Source organism: Colius striatus, chromosome 14 (genome assembly GCF_028858725.1).
Source record: "Colius striatus isolate bColStr4 chromosome 14, bColStr4.1.hap1, whole genome shotgun sequence".
In the NCBI taxonomy this organism is placed as follows: Eukaryota; Metazoa; Chordata; class Aves; order Coliiformes; family Coliidae; genus Colius; species Colius striatus.
The window spans coordinates 6573466-6590458 of NC_084772.1; the positions used below are offsets into that span (position 1 = coordinate 6573466).

General features: G+C 36.1%; 1 protein-coding gene across 2 annotated transcripts in view; it reads left to right on the forward strand.

Annotated features, from left to right (window-relative positions):
* The window catches only part of RPGRIP1L (RPGRIP1 like), a 66643-nt gene extending 63239 nt beyond the window's left edge, over positions 1 to 3404 (forward strand). For both annotated transcript variants that reach the window (XM_010201051.2, XM_062007641.1), the window contains one exon: positions 1202 to 3404. In XM_010201051.2, the coding sequence (XP_010199353.2) occupies positions 1202 to 1305 (104 nt within the window). In that variant the 3' untranslated portion in view covers positions 1306 to 3404. The remainder of the gene's footprint in view (positions 1 to 1201) is intronic.
* The last annotated feature ends 13589 nt before the right edge of the window (positions 3405 to 16993 follow it).

Here is a 16993-nt window from a genome sequence, read left to right on the forward strand (position 1 = left end):
AAAACAAAATGTCTTAGATAATATGACAATATTAAAACTGAGAAAATGGTATTAATATTATCTTCTGAGATCATTCATTAATGTTATCCTGACGTTCTTATAAGTAAAAAGAATAATGTCCCCTGGAGCCTGCTCTTTAAGTTGACAGTTCACTGAATGATTCATCCAAGGATACACAAAATGGTTTAGATCTCTAAGAATTGCATCCAATCAGTCCCATAATAGCTCTATCTAATAAATGACAGAACGTTTATCCCTGGTTTTTCTTTCTCCAAAACTCTTCTGAGCAGTCCCAGCAGCCTAGAAGTTGTAAAATGCAGCACCATTTCATGTCCCAGAGTACTGACCCCAGTTTATATGGTAAATGTGTAACTTTGCCATTTGCCTGCAGTATAATTTGCTTTGAAAAAATGTGCTGTCAAGGTTATTTGTTTTTATTCAAATTCCTTCTAGAGTCATCTTAGGCAGCCTTATTGCTTTTTATGCAGGACTGGAAAATCGCCTCATTTTTTACTGTTAGCATGTTTTTAATCACAGTAGCAGAGATTGTGGCCCTCTGGGCTTACTTAGATATTGTAAAAGAGTGCATTTTTAAATCATGTTAGCTAATTTCTATAAAACAGACATTTTAAATACTACTTAAAAACCCACATATACAAAGATGAAGGCATTTAAATAGTTTAGTCAAGGGGGAAGTACCATCTTTGTGTACACTTCACTATTTTATAACACATAGGAGCCTGGAATGAAAATAATTTTGTGTTGCACTAATTGGAAAAAACAATTTACTATTTAAATACTAATACTGACCAGACATGCATACAGTGTAGAAAATGCATTAATCAATATATTTTTTTACCTAAAACTATTTATAAGTAGGTATTTGGAACTTCTATACAGTTTGTGTAGAATAATTAATTTCTATAGGCAATTAGCACATAGATTGTTTTCTTTATTTCAGAGTGAATTCCAGCACTGATTCTTTTTTTTGTGTGTGTGTGTGCATGTGCATTCCAGCTCTTAGAGTGATCAGTTTCCAGTAAGCTGAGTGCCTGAACTGGAAGATTGCCTTTGTTTTTTTTCTTTCAAGTGTATGCTATAGGTGCCTTTTTATCTGTTCAAATGCAAAGGAAAATTATGATAACAAAAGCAAAACCTTAAATGAAATTGCTAATGCTGTTTTCTGATGTTCCCTTTCTAGTTTTCGATTCGCAAGATGATAGTACAGTAATTGGAAAGCTCAAAGTAACAGTAGAAGCCCTCCATGCGCTGCGTTCCGTCTGTGAGGAGTGCAGAGATGACTAGGAGGCATGAAAGTGAAGTTTGCCTACGCAAGTTCCCTCTCCCAGTCTAAATACATGTTTGATAACGCTTCAAAGATGATTTTCTTGTCATTCTTACAGTATATTTAATGTATAATTTATATGAAAAGGACGCTTGATTTGTAGTTGTAAAGTTTTGTATACTTTTCACTCTGTTTGTTTTTATATTTCCCCCCTAAGGCTAAGAATCTCTCCACAATGGACAACGTCTTGTAAATAATTAATACCTACATGATTGAATGATATGCTTTATTTGCATTTTCAAGATTTTTCCTACATAAAACAGTAATAAAAATGCAAGTATCATTTTTAATTTTTAATAAAAAAACCATAAGCCTTCAAAAACTGATTAAAAATACTTTTATGTTATCCCTAATCACCCCACTAAATGGAATGCCTGTGATTAGCCTCATTAAGAATTTTATACTGTGAAGATTTTATTAAAAGCAATATATGAAAATTACTTGGATTAATGTGTTAATCTGCCTCTTTAAAATGCTAATATCCATTTTATGCACATTAAATCTCAGTATGTGTTTTCTTTGATGCATGCAGTTCCTATCAATTAAATATAAAAAATGAGGCTAGTTGCAAGACTTATTAAATTACTGCAACCTTTTTTTAAATAACTTTTACCCTTCTTCCTACATTATAATCAGCTGTTTATGATTATCATGACTTGAAGTAGGGGGAGGGCAGGCAAATTATTTTTCTTTACAGTAAAAGATTTACTTTCAGCCAACATCTGTCGAAGCACAAAAAGAAGTCATACAGATTCAGATTTTGCTTCACCTAATTTGAGCTGCAGGGAAAGGCAACTATGTTTTCACTTGTTTTTTGTCACTTTTAGAACTTACATCAAATATATACGAGGAATTGTTGTATCTGAATAGTGTCTAGCTTGGAAAGTTAATTTTGCAGCTTTTAACCACTCAGGGAAGGATTTAATTGATATTTTTAATGGAGCTGTGAATCAATGCTGCAAAAGGATTGTCTCTCGAGAACGAGGATATAATGTATTTCATTTTTTAATTTACTTTTTTATTTGTCATTTTCTTCAAAGGATTTTATAGACTCTGGATTTCCACTGTTTGCAAACAGGCTATGTTTCTTCATAAGCATATGTAAAGTATTCAGAGAGATAAGTAATTTATTAAAATCTACCTAATTTGCCGTGATATATTAAATCTCTGCTTCAGTGATCACAGACCATTTCATTTAGAGAATTAGGCATTCCCTCTTTGTGTGATTAAAGCTCTGGAAAATGAGTTCTTTGCTCCTATTTGTGAACATTCAAAGCCTGCTAATGGCAAGAAGATGGAAGAGATTATGAGACAATTCATTACAGTTCAACAGAAAAAAAAAAAGAAACAGCTATAATGCAGAAATGGAAGTATGAATATCTGCATATAGTTTGAACCATCTGTGCTCTAGTGGCTTCAATAATGGCTCTTCGTCTTCAGTAGGCTTTGAAATGACATCCATACAATATTAATTTGTTGATGTACATTATGAGGCCAATGGAATGAATATATCCTGACCACAGAAATCTCTGAATTCCAACATGAACCCACGGTTGACTCCATTTTAGGACCTACCGTCTTCAGTAGTAATTCTCATCGAGACTTTGCCAATCATTGCAGCGTTTCATTCCTCTGGAACTTTTGGGAGACCACAGACAGCTGCATTCCTAAACCTCTCCATTCCTCAGTTAATGGCCATATGTTTGTTGTCATTTGGACTGGCGCTTAGTTCATCGTTTTGGCCACCATTTCTAGCTTTTTTTGGCTCTGTTCGTCTATATTGTCAATAAGACTGTTATTATACATTACAATAATCTGAAGCAGCTCGATTCAACACTGAGATTAACGGAGTGGCTTTTTAGAAATTCAGTTGCGGTATTCTGTCAGGAGGTTCTTGTTATTCCTCTAATACTTTGCAAACCAAACTAAATATCCTGCACATAAACAAAGAAGCAAATTCTATTGACTTTTTGAGTGTGACTGTTTACTGACTTGCAGGAGAATTATGTAACTGGTGCTTGTTTTCTTCTGAAATAAACCATGTGGTAAAATTAGAAAATCAGTGATGTTCATCTCACTTAAACGTTTACAATAACACCCTCAGCACTTAATCTTTGCCATCTGAAACTGAAAACTTAGAAACCAAGCGTTCATCTATTCATTCAACACAGACCTCTCCAGTAAGTTACTGCAAAATATTCCAGTTGACATTTGGTTACATTGTGTTAACTGTTCGCAGTGACTCCCAACATTAACATGTATAATTTGCCTCAGGTTCCTAAACATATCTCTTTGTAAGGTTCACTAGTATTGAGGTTTGGGTTTTAAAAAAAATACTATTTAATCTTGATTTCTGTTCATGTTTATTGCTAAAATATAATACTCAATGAAGATTTTTAAAACAGATGGATCATATTATCTTGTGCAACATAAACATATGAACATACTAATAAGTTTTGTTCTTGCATTAAGTAGTCTGTACTTCCAACATGCTCTTAAGTCTCAATGCTGCACTGTGTGGGGAAAGTGGAAACTGTAATCTAGGACTTTTTGTCCAGATTTTAGCTATGAATTACTGGAAGAACACTTACTTCTAGGTACTTTCTAGCCTAAGGCAAGAAGTATCCTTCTCATGTGTTAGGAAGTACAATCCTTTTTATCATTTAAAAAGGGAGCCTTTTTAATGCTGGGTACTGCCACGCTTCAAAATGTTAATTCAAATTCATTTTTATGGAATAGATACATTTGTTTTCTATGATGTAACTTGGATACAACAGTGGCCCTACAAAAGATGAATGAAGCAGAGTCAAATGATCAGTTTTGAGATTTTATATCTTCTCCCACCAACTGTAACACTTGCTGTGATGTCTGCTTATGCTTAGCTGCTGTTCTCCAAGTGCCCCAGGTATGTTTATCAAGATGCAAACTTAAGTTAGCTCCAAAAAAAATATTCATGCTTTTAACTTATACTCTTAACCTAAGGATAGAAGTTGTAAGAACAAATACACCATGAACTAAGGTAACATCTGTGTGAACTCAATCACTTTCGCTGTACAGTGTAAGCTTCTGTCATTATATGCTTATAAAAGCAGATATAACAAAAAAAAATTACAGTATCATTACAGTTGGGAAAGGCCTTTAAGATCAAGTCCAAAAACTCATCTCACACTGCCAAGCCCATCACTAAACTAGATCCTTCAGTACTCCATCTAAGCATCTTTTGAATATCTCCAGAGATGGTGACTCCACCACTTACCTGAGCAGCCTGTGCCAATGCTTAATAGCCCTCTCAGTGAAAAAAATTCTTCCTACACCCCACCTAGTGTAACTTAAGTCCATTTCCTTGTGTTCTATTATTCATTACTGGAGACCAACCCCCACCTCACTACAACAGTCCTTCACATATTTGTAGGGAATGATCATGTTTCGTCTCAGTTTCCTCTGACTAGGCTAAATGACCCCAGGTCCCTCAGCTGCTCCTCATCAGACTTCTCCAGACCCTCCCTCAGCTTTGTTGTCTGTCTCTGGACACACTCCAGCAGCTCAATGTCATTCTTGTAGTGAGAGGCACACAACTGGACACAGTATTTGAGGTATGGCCTCACCACTGCTGAGTACAGGGAGACAATTATAACTTGCCTTGTGAAAGTTCTATAATGCAAGATCAATATTTAAGAGTAATACTGTCTTAAAATGCTTGTTATTTCAAGGCATAGTAAGACATAATAAGAAGTCAACAAAGGTATAAACACTAAATATTAGCTGTTAAATTTCATTTTGTTGTTATTAAAACTGAGAAATAAAATCAAATAATTCGCAAATAATTCAAAAAATTGTGCAACAAATTTTATTGCATGATTCAGAGCCAGAGAAATACTTTATGTTGCAGTTAGATCTTTTTTCAGGTGCTGATGATAATGATTTATCCATAAGTTTTTCAAGCTATCCATAAGAGAGTAAGTATTTTTGGTAAGGCTTTCTTAACATTACTGTTTATAAGTCTTAGTAATTGCGCTAGATCCCAATCTTGCAACTTATACTGAATTTGAACGTGTTATGTAGCCTGTGTGAAATTAGTTGCAGAATCTAAGTTCAAGTTGATACCTCTGTATGCATGTGATGAAATATTTCTTTTGCCACAGTATGCTACTAGTTTGATATTAATGGCAAATGTTAATTCTCTTTGCATCTTTTAAAATAGGATGAATTTGAAGAATGTTACTTCACCAGAATAATTTCTCAAGGGAAGAATTTGACCTGTGTTTTGTTTCTTACTCATATCATAGTACTCACAGGATGGACATGTGCTTGAAAATCATATATAACATGGAGACTGAGATCTTAATTTCTAAGCACCAAACCCCTTCTAAATCATGCATCTGTGGTCTTTAGAGGTATTTAAAAGCTTTTCCTGCTTCCAGGATCCTTACTGAATCATACTTCAAGCTTTCAGTACTTCATGGGATCAAGGTGTAACTAAGTCCTTGCAAAGTTTCATTTCAAGTAAAAGCTGCTTGTATATTTTGTCTAAGAAAATAAGTGATTACAAACCTTCAAACAGAAGTGCTTATAGGTTCTTAATAGTAATAGTTTTACCACCACACTGTATGAAAATAGAAGCTGCCTCAGGTGGTCTTTAATCCAGCCTGCTGTAGGATTAGCCATAATGTTAGATCATGTTGCTCAAGGCTGTATCCAATCAATTTGGTGTTGAAAACCTCCAAGGATGGAGACTGTCTAATTCTCTGAGCAACCTTTTCCAATGCTTGCCTGTCTTCATGGTGGAAAAATCGAGATACACATTTCTGAACATTACTTCAGTCCGAATTTAAACCAAATCTAGATGTAAGCACATGGAAACAGTTTTTGCACTTAATGTAGGATTTAATGACGTATGGATGGCATAAGCATGACCTTGTTTGTCATTTGTTTCAGCCATTTAATATTTTGCACAGAAATACAAATAACTAGATATTTTTGTGTTGACTTTCATGCTAACTGCCTTGCAGTGTGCCATCAAATTCCCATCCAGTTTTGTGAAGCAACTGACAAAAAATAGCTATGTTATTGTTAACAATGTGGTTTGCTCAGATAATTTTTCAGTAGATTTCAGTAGTAGCCAATTTACTGTGGTTTATTCCTGGTTTTGTTTTATTAGGCTTAGATTATTTTAAGAGTAAGAAAACCAACAGATAAATCAAACAAGACCAGTCTTGCATTGGAATCGTATTCTTCATGACCTTCATTCATGAATTCTTAACACATTTTAGATTTACAAAGAAAGTGTGTTCTCTGAGCTGTGAGAAACAAGGATATAAACCTGGAACCTCTGTCTGCAGCCACCTCTATTAAAATGTGTCTTACTTCAGTAGTGCAACCAACACCAATAACTGCAGCAGTGCAAGACAGGTCCTGCACATGATCTAGCAATGATTTGTTTAACATTTTTGTGGATTTGGAAAATAATCTTTTTTCTATTTAGACAAATTGTCATTCTTGTTGAATGCAGAATTATTTCCTTATGCATTACAGCTGCAAGAACTCAACATTCTTTGGAAAATCATTGGTAAATGCAGCTCTTCTGCTACAGAAAGAACAACCAAGCAAACAAAGTCAAGTTAAGTTTCTTTTACTTGAAGAACTTTCCTGCAACTAGCGATTACTCTGATTACTTACTCACAAGTATAAATAGCTACAGTAGTTGATAGACTTGAAGGATAATGAAAACCTGAAAATGTTTTGCCATCTACAGGGCAATTTTCCCAGAGAAATGAAATGAACATCTGACCCCTAGCATGGCATACAAACAGTAAATAAAACATGGCAAACTTGAGAATATACAGAAAATCTTCCTGCGTTTTTCAAACATTTTTTAACTTTCTTTCCCCTGTAATAAGCAGTTATTGTAGTATACCAAAACCAGACCCATTTGGATGCTTTCCAATAGGTTGGTAATGTCAATGGTATCATTTACATCTTAGATGAAATACACAAAAATAGAATTGTTTATAAAGCAGTATCAGTTGTGTGTCAGCATCCAGCACATATAACACCAGTGAGAATATATGTGGGGGGTGCTATAGCTAAATTCAAGTCAAACAAGTTAGTGTAACTTGTAACTTATTTTATAATAGAATTAACAGTTACCTACTCAAAGTCTTTAGTAACAGAGCTTTTCACAGAAGTCTGTGAGAGTAATGAGGGATTACTTTTCCACATACAACATCAGACAAATAGGCTAGAGGCCTGTAACATAGCCACCATACAGCTATAAATGGATCCAGCAACAGTGTACTACTTGTGGAAATCCCTGATTAACTTTGCTAAATCGCTCTTCAGAATCTTCTCTTCCGGAGATGGCCAGACTTCTAGGAAGAGCACAGAAGCTGACTGTTAGGAAATCTGTAGGGTGTGAGACATACTGTTTCTCCATTTTCATCAGTCTCTGGGAGACATTCTCTGTACAGCAGGTAAGTGGAAGAAAGACTTTTCTACTAGAGATGAATTTTGTTTTAAAAATCAGAGATGATAAAATCAGAAACACTTTGAGAAGAGTTGTCAGGAACTCCTAAGATACTATAAATCAAAAAATATTTTGTGTTTGACTTGGACATCAGTAAGTGGGAAGTCCACATCCTAGCAGGCCCAAAACTAACCTCAATTTTTGCATGCATTCAATTGTAAATTTTTATGAACTTTTGGCAAGTTGCAAAATGGCAACAAAAAAAATAGAGCACAGAAAGCCATAGAGCAAAGACATAAAGCTCTTGGAGTATAGAATTAGTTTATACTTGTAAGGGCGATAGACTGGGATATTTCCATATTTTAACAGTGGGTATTATCTGTTAGAGTTTCTTTTCTGTTGCACTCCCAAAAGACGTCAGTACTCTTTGGTTACTTTGTAACCAGAGAGCATTGCCTCAAAAATCCGAGGATCATGGAAAGGCTGAGACTGGAGAGAACCTCTGGAGGTTACCTTGTCCGACCCCACTATTTCCCCAGAAGTTTCCTTTCCTCCTGACAGAAAGAATCCTTGAAAAAATAATAAAAAAAAAAAGCATTTAGAGTATTAGTGAATTAAAGTCTTTTATTCAAATGACAGATTAATTGTCCATTTTCTGGAAGTTTTCTGTCTATCTTTTTGTTTTCCATGGTAGGAAATGAGGGAAATTACAATTAATGGGAGAAGAAACACAACTTATGACTGGTTTGTTTTATTTAAGCTAATTCTGCACATCAGTGCCTATCATCTGGGAGAAAACAGAAAGGACTAGCAACCTTTCATTACATTTGCAGCTTCCACTCGGGCTGTTTGAGGAAAAGCCCTGTAACCATTCCTCCTGGAGCAGAGGCACCCCGGGTGCTACCGGCGCAGCCACTCTGCTCTGCCCCTGCCCTGCTCTCAGCAGCCTGCGGCAGGCACAGGCCTGACTGCTGCTGTGGCAAATGCTGAAGAAAAAGTGGAGGTAGGACCTGTAAGACTTGAGTTCTGCCTACCTGTAGCAAGTTAAATGGTTGCAAAGGGTATGGTCATTTTTGAATACTTGAGAAATATGAACTCCTTCTTGGGATTTCTGTATGTCAGTTATGAAATGGAGGGAAAATGGTGATGTTGAAATGATGAAAAAGGTGGATCTGAGAGGAATTCACACAGGAGATGTCATGGGAGGAAAGGAAGGAGGAAAGACAGGATGAGGAAGTGAAAAGGCAAATGGAGAGAGAAGTAAAGATTATAACCAAAGCAGTTGGTTTCCTGCATAAAGTGAGCTTTCATTCTAAAGTAGTTTCGGATGCAGAAGAGAGGGAGGGCTGCACGTATTTACAATGGAGGGCACCCTGGAAGGATAGCAGGCAGGGGATGGTGTGAGCCTGGTTTGGTCTTTGTTCATTTGCCGGATTTAGTATTGAGCATCTTTAGGGGAAAAAAAGGATATTTCCTTTTTCCTAAGCTTCTGCAGCTTTTTTGCCTTTGGAGCACCCTTACAAACAATTTGGTCACGTATAAGTTGTTTTTTACCAGGGGAAGAGAGAGAACACAACTGAACTTCACGGTCTGTGTGACTGTCCCTCCTGGGTGAGCTTCCTCAGCCTGAAAAACCACATCTCCTGCTGTCAATTTGAAATCAAACCCTGGATACAAGTGAGGAGGTAAATGAATTGGAATTTTTGAATTGGTGTACAGATAATGAAAGGGCACTCGGAGTAAATGGTCAGGGAGAGGAAAGGAGTGCAAATCAACTGTTTGGTTTCACCTGGAGTTATCGTGTCAAAACACAGTAATAAAACAGAATGATGCTTCTCTGCTATAAAGCCCAAAAAAAAAAACCAACCAAACACCAGAAAACAGCTCCCCAGTAATTTGTAAAGGAGCACAAATTATGGGATCATGGGGTAATCTCAAGTAATCTCTTGTTGTAAGATGTCTGCTCTGCTTTTTTTACTGTGATTATTTATGATTAGCTTTGTTAGTGAAGTAGTACTGTTGATGCCAGTTACACATATGCTTTTTAAACATTAACATGAAAATGTAAGTTCATTTCAGGAACTGCTGGAGGGCGGATGTTTTTAACGTCTGCAATCCTTGTTTAAGTTATGCTCTGTCTATTAAGTAAAATACAGTTTAAGTGCACTAACTGAAACAGGAGATTTATATTTTAAGGTGGGGCTATGTTTAGAGAAAAATAAACCATTTTCTTTGGGTTTAAAGCCAGACAAGATATTCATAACTTCTTCTGATCCCCTAACAAAGGCTGTTGCATTTAAGCCCTAGCTGAATTATTGGAGCATCTCAAGATGCTGCAGAAAAAAAGATCTGCAGTCAGTTTCTCACTTTGTTACTGCAGTTTGACATCCAGTGTATTTTACTCTCCAGTTTGAAGCTTGAAAGGAGTTTGAAGTTTTGTATCATTTGGTTTCCAGTATTTGACATCCTTCACTTGAAATCATGGTGCTGCCCAGATTGGCTAAAAAACTCACTCTAGGCCTAACTACTTCATTCTATTAATCCTATAGCAAGATTAGCCCTACTTCTTTGAGGTTTTTACGAGCATCATTGCTCTACTTGACCAGGTTTGGTGAAAATACTTTAGTACTACCCTAATTCTTTAGTTTCACCAATATGATCATCTTAAAATTTAAATTTTAAATGGAAATAATTTGTTTGCATCTTAAATTATATTAATGATCTATTTTTTTAATCTAGAAATTATAGCTGTGTAATATAATTAAACACACTTGGGAAAATGACTGGTTTATGTCTGACTATTTTTCCCACTGATGGTGTGCCTGTTCTTAGCATTTGCTGTTGAGGGAAACTGATGACAAAACTTTCATTTTTTCAACTGATACAGAATTTGACACACAATATAAAACATTACTTTATTCTTAAATATTGATTTATTGTTAAACATACTCTGTGCACATTAATAGAATTAATATTATGCTATTTATATTATGTTTTATATTAGTTGGCTCTGAATTTTAAGGTGTTAAATCTACTGTTTTACAAATTGCTTATTCAAGGAAGAATTGTTTGTAAAAATGTACGTGTGGAAAAACAGTCTTTTTGAGATTGGTTTCTTCCAATCCTATGGCAGCAAGCTGGAGAGTTATAATCATCCCCTCTCATTTGTCAACAGCTTTGAGATTGTAGTTTGTTATTTTTATCTTGTAGTATTTTGTTAGTATATAAAGCAAATATTTCCTCAGCACAATGCCTGGAGAACAAGATGGGAGTTTAAAAATGAAACCGCCTCTTTTAAAAAACTGATAGACCACCCAGTAAACTTAAGGTGCTGAAAATAGCCACTCATGTCACCGTGTTAAATGTTGGGATGTATCAAGTATGACTTGTGGGTGAAAGTTGCCCCCTACTGCCCGATGTGACATTTGCATATAGAATAGCAATGCACCAAAGTGGAGATGATTTTCTCTACTATTTCTTTAAAGAATAGATTTCAATTCTAAATTTTCTGATTTCATATGGACTTATGGACACAGAAGAACAGATGTTATAGAAAGAAAATGAGCTCCAAGAGTGCGCCAATGAAAGCCATCAGATAGCACTGGACAGATTAAATACTAAATTTTAAGTGATTTGTTCAGTTTTATTTAGGCCTGTATGTGAGTGTGAAGCAGATCTGACATTTAATTAATGACCTTATTATTTTTCCTACTTGTTAGTCCAATGAAAATTTTGTGGGTTTCTACGCAGTGCAACTCTACCTTTCACAGAATCACAGAATCTTAAGGGTTGGAAGGGACCTCGAAAGATCATCCAGTCCAACCCCCCTGCCAGAGCAGGACCACCTAGAGTAGGGCACACAGGAACTCATCCGGGTGGGTTTTAAATGTCTCCAGGGAAGGAGATTCCACAACCCATCTGGACAGCCCCTTCCAGTGCTCCTTCACCTGAACAGCTTTTCCTTTTATTTCTTTGGAACCTCTTATGTTCCAGCCTGTACCCATTGCCCCTTGTCCTGTCATTACCCATCACTGAGAACAGCCTGGCTCCGGCCTCCTGACACCCACCCTTTACGTATTTTCAATGTATACAATGCTAGATAAAAGGCGAAAAGCCATTTCAGGTGGTGAAAACAATGAATAGAGATACAAGGCAATAAATGTGTAACTAACCAAAATACTTTTGAGAGAAATATCAATGTTTCATTCCATATATAAAAGACACGGAGTTAAACAAGAAGCATAATTTTGAGGGAATCTGTATTCATGCTGGTGTTACAAACCTTTAAAGGGATTTTGGTTCAAATATTCATTTTCAGTGTCCAGTTGCTGCAGACTACCCCTTTCTGACCTCTTATTTCAATTTCACAGGAACCACAGGGTATCCTGTGAATTTGAGTATTTGTTCAAACCACAGTAGGCATTGAGAAACAAACAAATGTACAAGCTTCTGAGTTTTTTAAATGTACCTTTTCTGAATACTGTAAATTAACTTATTTTTGTTTATCCTTTATATAGTAGTACTTAGTTCAGCTGAACTACCAGTGGAGGCTTACTGAGAATTTGTCAGCAATGCAAGTTAACAGTTCAAAATCATTTCATGCATAAATAATTTAGAGGCTGAGAAGAAATTAATCACAAATGCCAAACCTCTGGGAAGCTTGTAAGGCATTGTCCTAGTCACAATGTGAGTATGTGTTCTTATTTATACTGTACAAATGGTACTTGAAAACAGCTACAGTGGTGACAAAACAATTGCCAATGTTTATGCTTTCAAATTGTGTCTGTCAGAGCAATTTGCATGTAAGGAACTTCAATGATTCAGTAATAAATGCCAAATATAACATTGTAGCAGATGACAACTGATATTACATTTATATTATTATGATTTATCACATTGTTATTATTGTTTTAGATACCATTTTTAATTTATTTTTTAATGAAATAACAGATTTTTCCAAAATCCAGTCTTTGATTCGCAGTTTCCAACAAGGAATCCTTACAGCATTTTAAAAACTGTGGCACATAGAAATTACTTTGAAAAGAGAAAAAGTAGGAAAAAAAATGCCTGGAGGCAGTTGGTGGAAGTTGAGGATATGTCAGTGGCAAAGTGGCAACACAAATTGTACATGGCCTGAGATTGCAGGGATAATGGTATACTTTTGAAGGCAACACACATTCTTTCCTTCTCAGTCCTAGTACCTCTTGCTCCTGTCTGTACTACTTAATTTCTATAACAGACCTGTTTCTCTTTTGGAGGATTCATTGGCACTGTTGGGGAGATATCAACCAGGAGTGGCAGCTTCTCCTTGGATGTTGCTCTAAACATTAAACTTTGCATGCCTACAGGGGACAACAGGACAAGTTTAAGGAACAGAAATCCATGGAGGCTTACTGAATACTTCAAATCTACTCCTGGCTCAGAAATGAGCTGAAAGTAGGTAGAGAGTGAGAAAATGTTAGGAGGATGTGTTATATGTCCTTTCCCTGTTGCTATTATTTAGGCACTTAGACATTGCAGCAATCAGGATAATCAGCTAGACTCCACAATCTAAATTTTAAGTCATATATATTGAAACATGAGATGGAGCCTTGTATGTTAGTGGTTGTTAGGCTTTTTACTTTTTCTCAAAAGAGCTCTTCAGCAGTACACTGTATTCAGCACAGTCTCACCCAGGACAACAATATAGCAGATGGAAACTGGAAAAAGAACAAAAAGACATTGGGACCTGACATTATGAAAGTTGAAGCTCAACACAGGTCACGTGTTCTAGTTGCTCAGGTTCTTTTTTCTTGAATTCCTTGCATGCCAGAGTTCATGAACTGTACACAGTTTTAAGTTTGGGGTCACCATGGAACTTTACTATTCTGTAACCCAGTAATCAAATTATCACTCTGTGGTTTGCTGACTTGCCACTATCTCTTTTCTTCCAGCCACTGTTACCATTTCAAGAATTTAGGGTTTGGTACATATGCTTTGAAGTCATTAGTGTATGTGAAAATACATACTTGAACAAGCAACCACTGTGTTGCACAAGTTTGAACTTCCTCTCATCTGAACCATGATGTGGTCCCAAAATGTTCAGTTTAACAAGGTTTCACTGTAGCCCAAACATGCACTCTAAATTTATCTGCATTAAATTAAAAAGAACAACGTGACAATCATATTTGTAAGCATTCACAAAGAGAGTCAGACCAAGTAACAGATCTGATTCACTAGTTCCAAAAGGATGTAGAATGATCAACCTAAAAAGCAGGCATCTGGCTTTCTCAGAAAAAAGGAGAGGGGGAAAAGTAATTTAATGCTAGAAACTTAAAGAAAAATTGACCATATATTTGAAGGGGAGATTTTTCCAAAGCCTAGGGCTTTGCTTTTTGATGTTACTTTTGTAGTTCAGATGTGATCATATGTATGAATGTTGAGTCACTCCTTAATTTCACTCTTATATTGTCATCTTTACATTAAATGATACTGAGTTCATTGCTTTTTTGGTAGCACAAGAATCATGACCAGCATGTTTTACCTTGTCCATGTCTGTCATGTTCCTGCTGATGAGAGTAACCAGAAGTGAAATCATCAGTTGTGTATGTAGCTGTGTATATTTGAGACAATGTGTTGTATAAATTTAAAAGCGTGTATTTATATGCATTATAAATGCAAATGTGACATAGAATGATACATTAACTTTTGTATTTTCATTAATTTCTGTAGGTTATCAATCATAACACACTCCTCAGCTGGGATAGCACAGAAACTGACCAAATCCTTCTATTGATTGTGCCTTGGATAGAGGCAGCAACAAAGAGAGGTATTACACTGGGAAATCTGAAGAATCCCAGGGCGAAGGCTGGGCTTTCTTGTTTCAAATGTATAGCAAGGCAGAAATCCTTCTGTCAAATTAATAGCAAGGTCCTGTTTAAAGAAACAAATTCCTACTTGTGTCAATACATTTACTGCAGTTTTCCATTAAGCCTCATTGCAATTTATTTCCTTCTTCACTAGATGCAACATATTTGACTGAAAAGTAGTTGAAATAATGTGAAGTTTTCTGGAAAATCATTAATACCTTATGTGAGTGGAAATGTGTTCAGTTGCCTGTTGCTCCACAGCCGTTAATCTGATGAATAAAGAGTTTGCACATGGGTTCACTCAGAGGGTTAACATCTGATTTTACGTGAAAATATTTGAAAGAAAAAGTACAGCATAGCCTGAAGCCTATTAGAAAGATTTTGAGAGATTTATTTAATACAGTTTCTTGCCTTGGTTCCTATTGTCTACTTAGAAAAGAATGTTGTTTCGAAATGTAAAATGAAATAATGGGAAACAATTCAAACAACATTTCTACTGGACAAAAAAAAAAAAACTCTTACCTCGAACACATACAAAACTTGTCAGTTTTCATTACTCATCTGTTGTTCTACTATTTCATTATCATCTTCATTAAATCAGATTATTCCCCACCTCTACACTGGTGCTTTGGAGATAAAATAAAGGGGCAGGCAGGAACTACCTTCATTTATCAATGTGAAATAACATCAGCATTTGTACTGGGAGAGTATTTATGTCAATAATTCATTTTTAGAACAAAGAATGAAAAGATTTAGTAGTTATCGTTCCTCTCTGTGGAGATAAATGTTTGATGCCGGAGCTACTAGTCAGTAGAACATCTGAAGTTACAGAGCAATGCTCAATCTCATCTTGAACTCAACATGGATTCCTGGTGAATTCAAGAAATCTCCAAACGTAAGTTGGGTCCATGTTTGCTTTTGTTATTACTTTTGAATTTATTGACTCTGAGATGAATATGTTGAATGACCTGTTCTTAGTAAGATTCTAAGTACTCCGCCTCTGACAGCTACTTCACTGTTTCCTTATTACAGTGCACTGGGTGTGGATGACTGGAATAATACTTTACTAGAATTTCTCTTGCTTCTTCCTATCATGTTTTTTAATGGCACTGAAAAGAGAACTTAAAACTAACTCTCATGCAATCAGCAATGGCATTGTTTTCATAGATCACGGAATGGTAGGGGTTGGAAGGGACCTTTAGAGATCATCTAGTCCAACCCCTCTGCCAAAGCAGGTCCACCTAGATCAGATCACACGTCCAGGCAAGTTTTGGAAACCTCCAGAGAAGGACACTCCACATCCTCCCTGGACAGCCTGTGCCAGGGCTCCCTCACCCTCACAGTGAAATAGTTTTTCCTTATGTTTAAATGAAACTTTTTGTGTTCCAGCTTTTTTCCGTTATTCCTTGTCAAAAAACATGTCACGTTTCATTCATACAGTTACTTGGCTTTAGAAGCAAGCCTAGATGCACCATTTGCAAATACTTTTGTCTTCTCCAGATTGCTATTTAAGATGCTCAAAATTTTTTAAATCCAATTTTAGAATCTTTTCTGACCAGAATTAGTAAATTGTCTTAAACAGGCTTCTTTGATACAGAAGACCCCATGAAATCATCTGTTCTGTGTCTACTGTCTTTTGTCTAAAATCTGATTCTTGCTCATTTCAGAGCTGTACGCACAAAGTTTTGGGTTATTTTTTTTAGAGTTACATCTGATGACTTCAACGGATTTTCTAATTACAAGTAGTTGTGAACTATGCTCACATGGCTCTTGAGTGTCCTTAGATTAGAAACACATAATGTTCATATTCTGTTGTGTGCTTTGTTGAATATGTGGGGTTGCCCATAGAGACCAGCTGGTCCATGTGTCTGCAAGATAAGCCAGGACTGTTTAGATAGTTTATGACCAAATACAGAGACCCAAAGGCAAGAAAATGACAGCTTATTTCTTTACTTTTAGCTACTCCTGTAGATAGCAAACATGACTATGCACAAAAGCCTCAGATCCTTCAGACACCATTTGGAATGTTTAGCTGTGACTTATCTTCTAAGAAGCTTCTGTAGGACGCCTTCCTTTTCTTGCAAAATCTTCATGTGTTGAACAAAGCTTGTTTCAGAGCAGGCTTTGCTTTCATTTAGCTTGGTTATTAACTTTGGAAGATTTTAAAAAGATACAGATACAGGCCATACAAAAAAGGGGCTTTGTTGACCTGCTGAAGGGTGAAAAATTGAGTCATAGACTGAATAAAAGGGGAGAGGAAAATAATGCTGTGAAATGAAACGGTGGTGGGCAAAATGTCTTTAACTCTGAACTGCAGCCATGCATTTTAGTGCAATC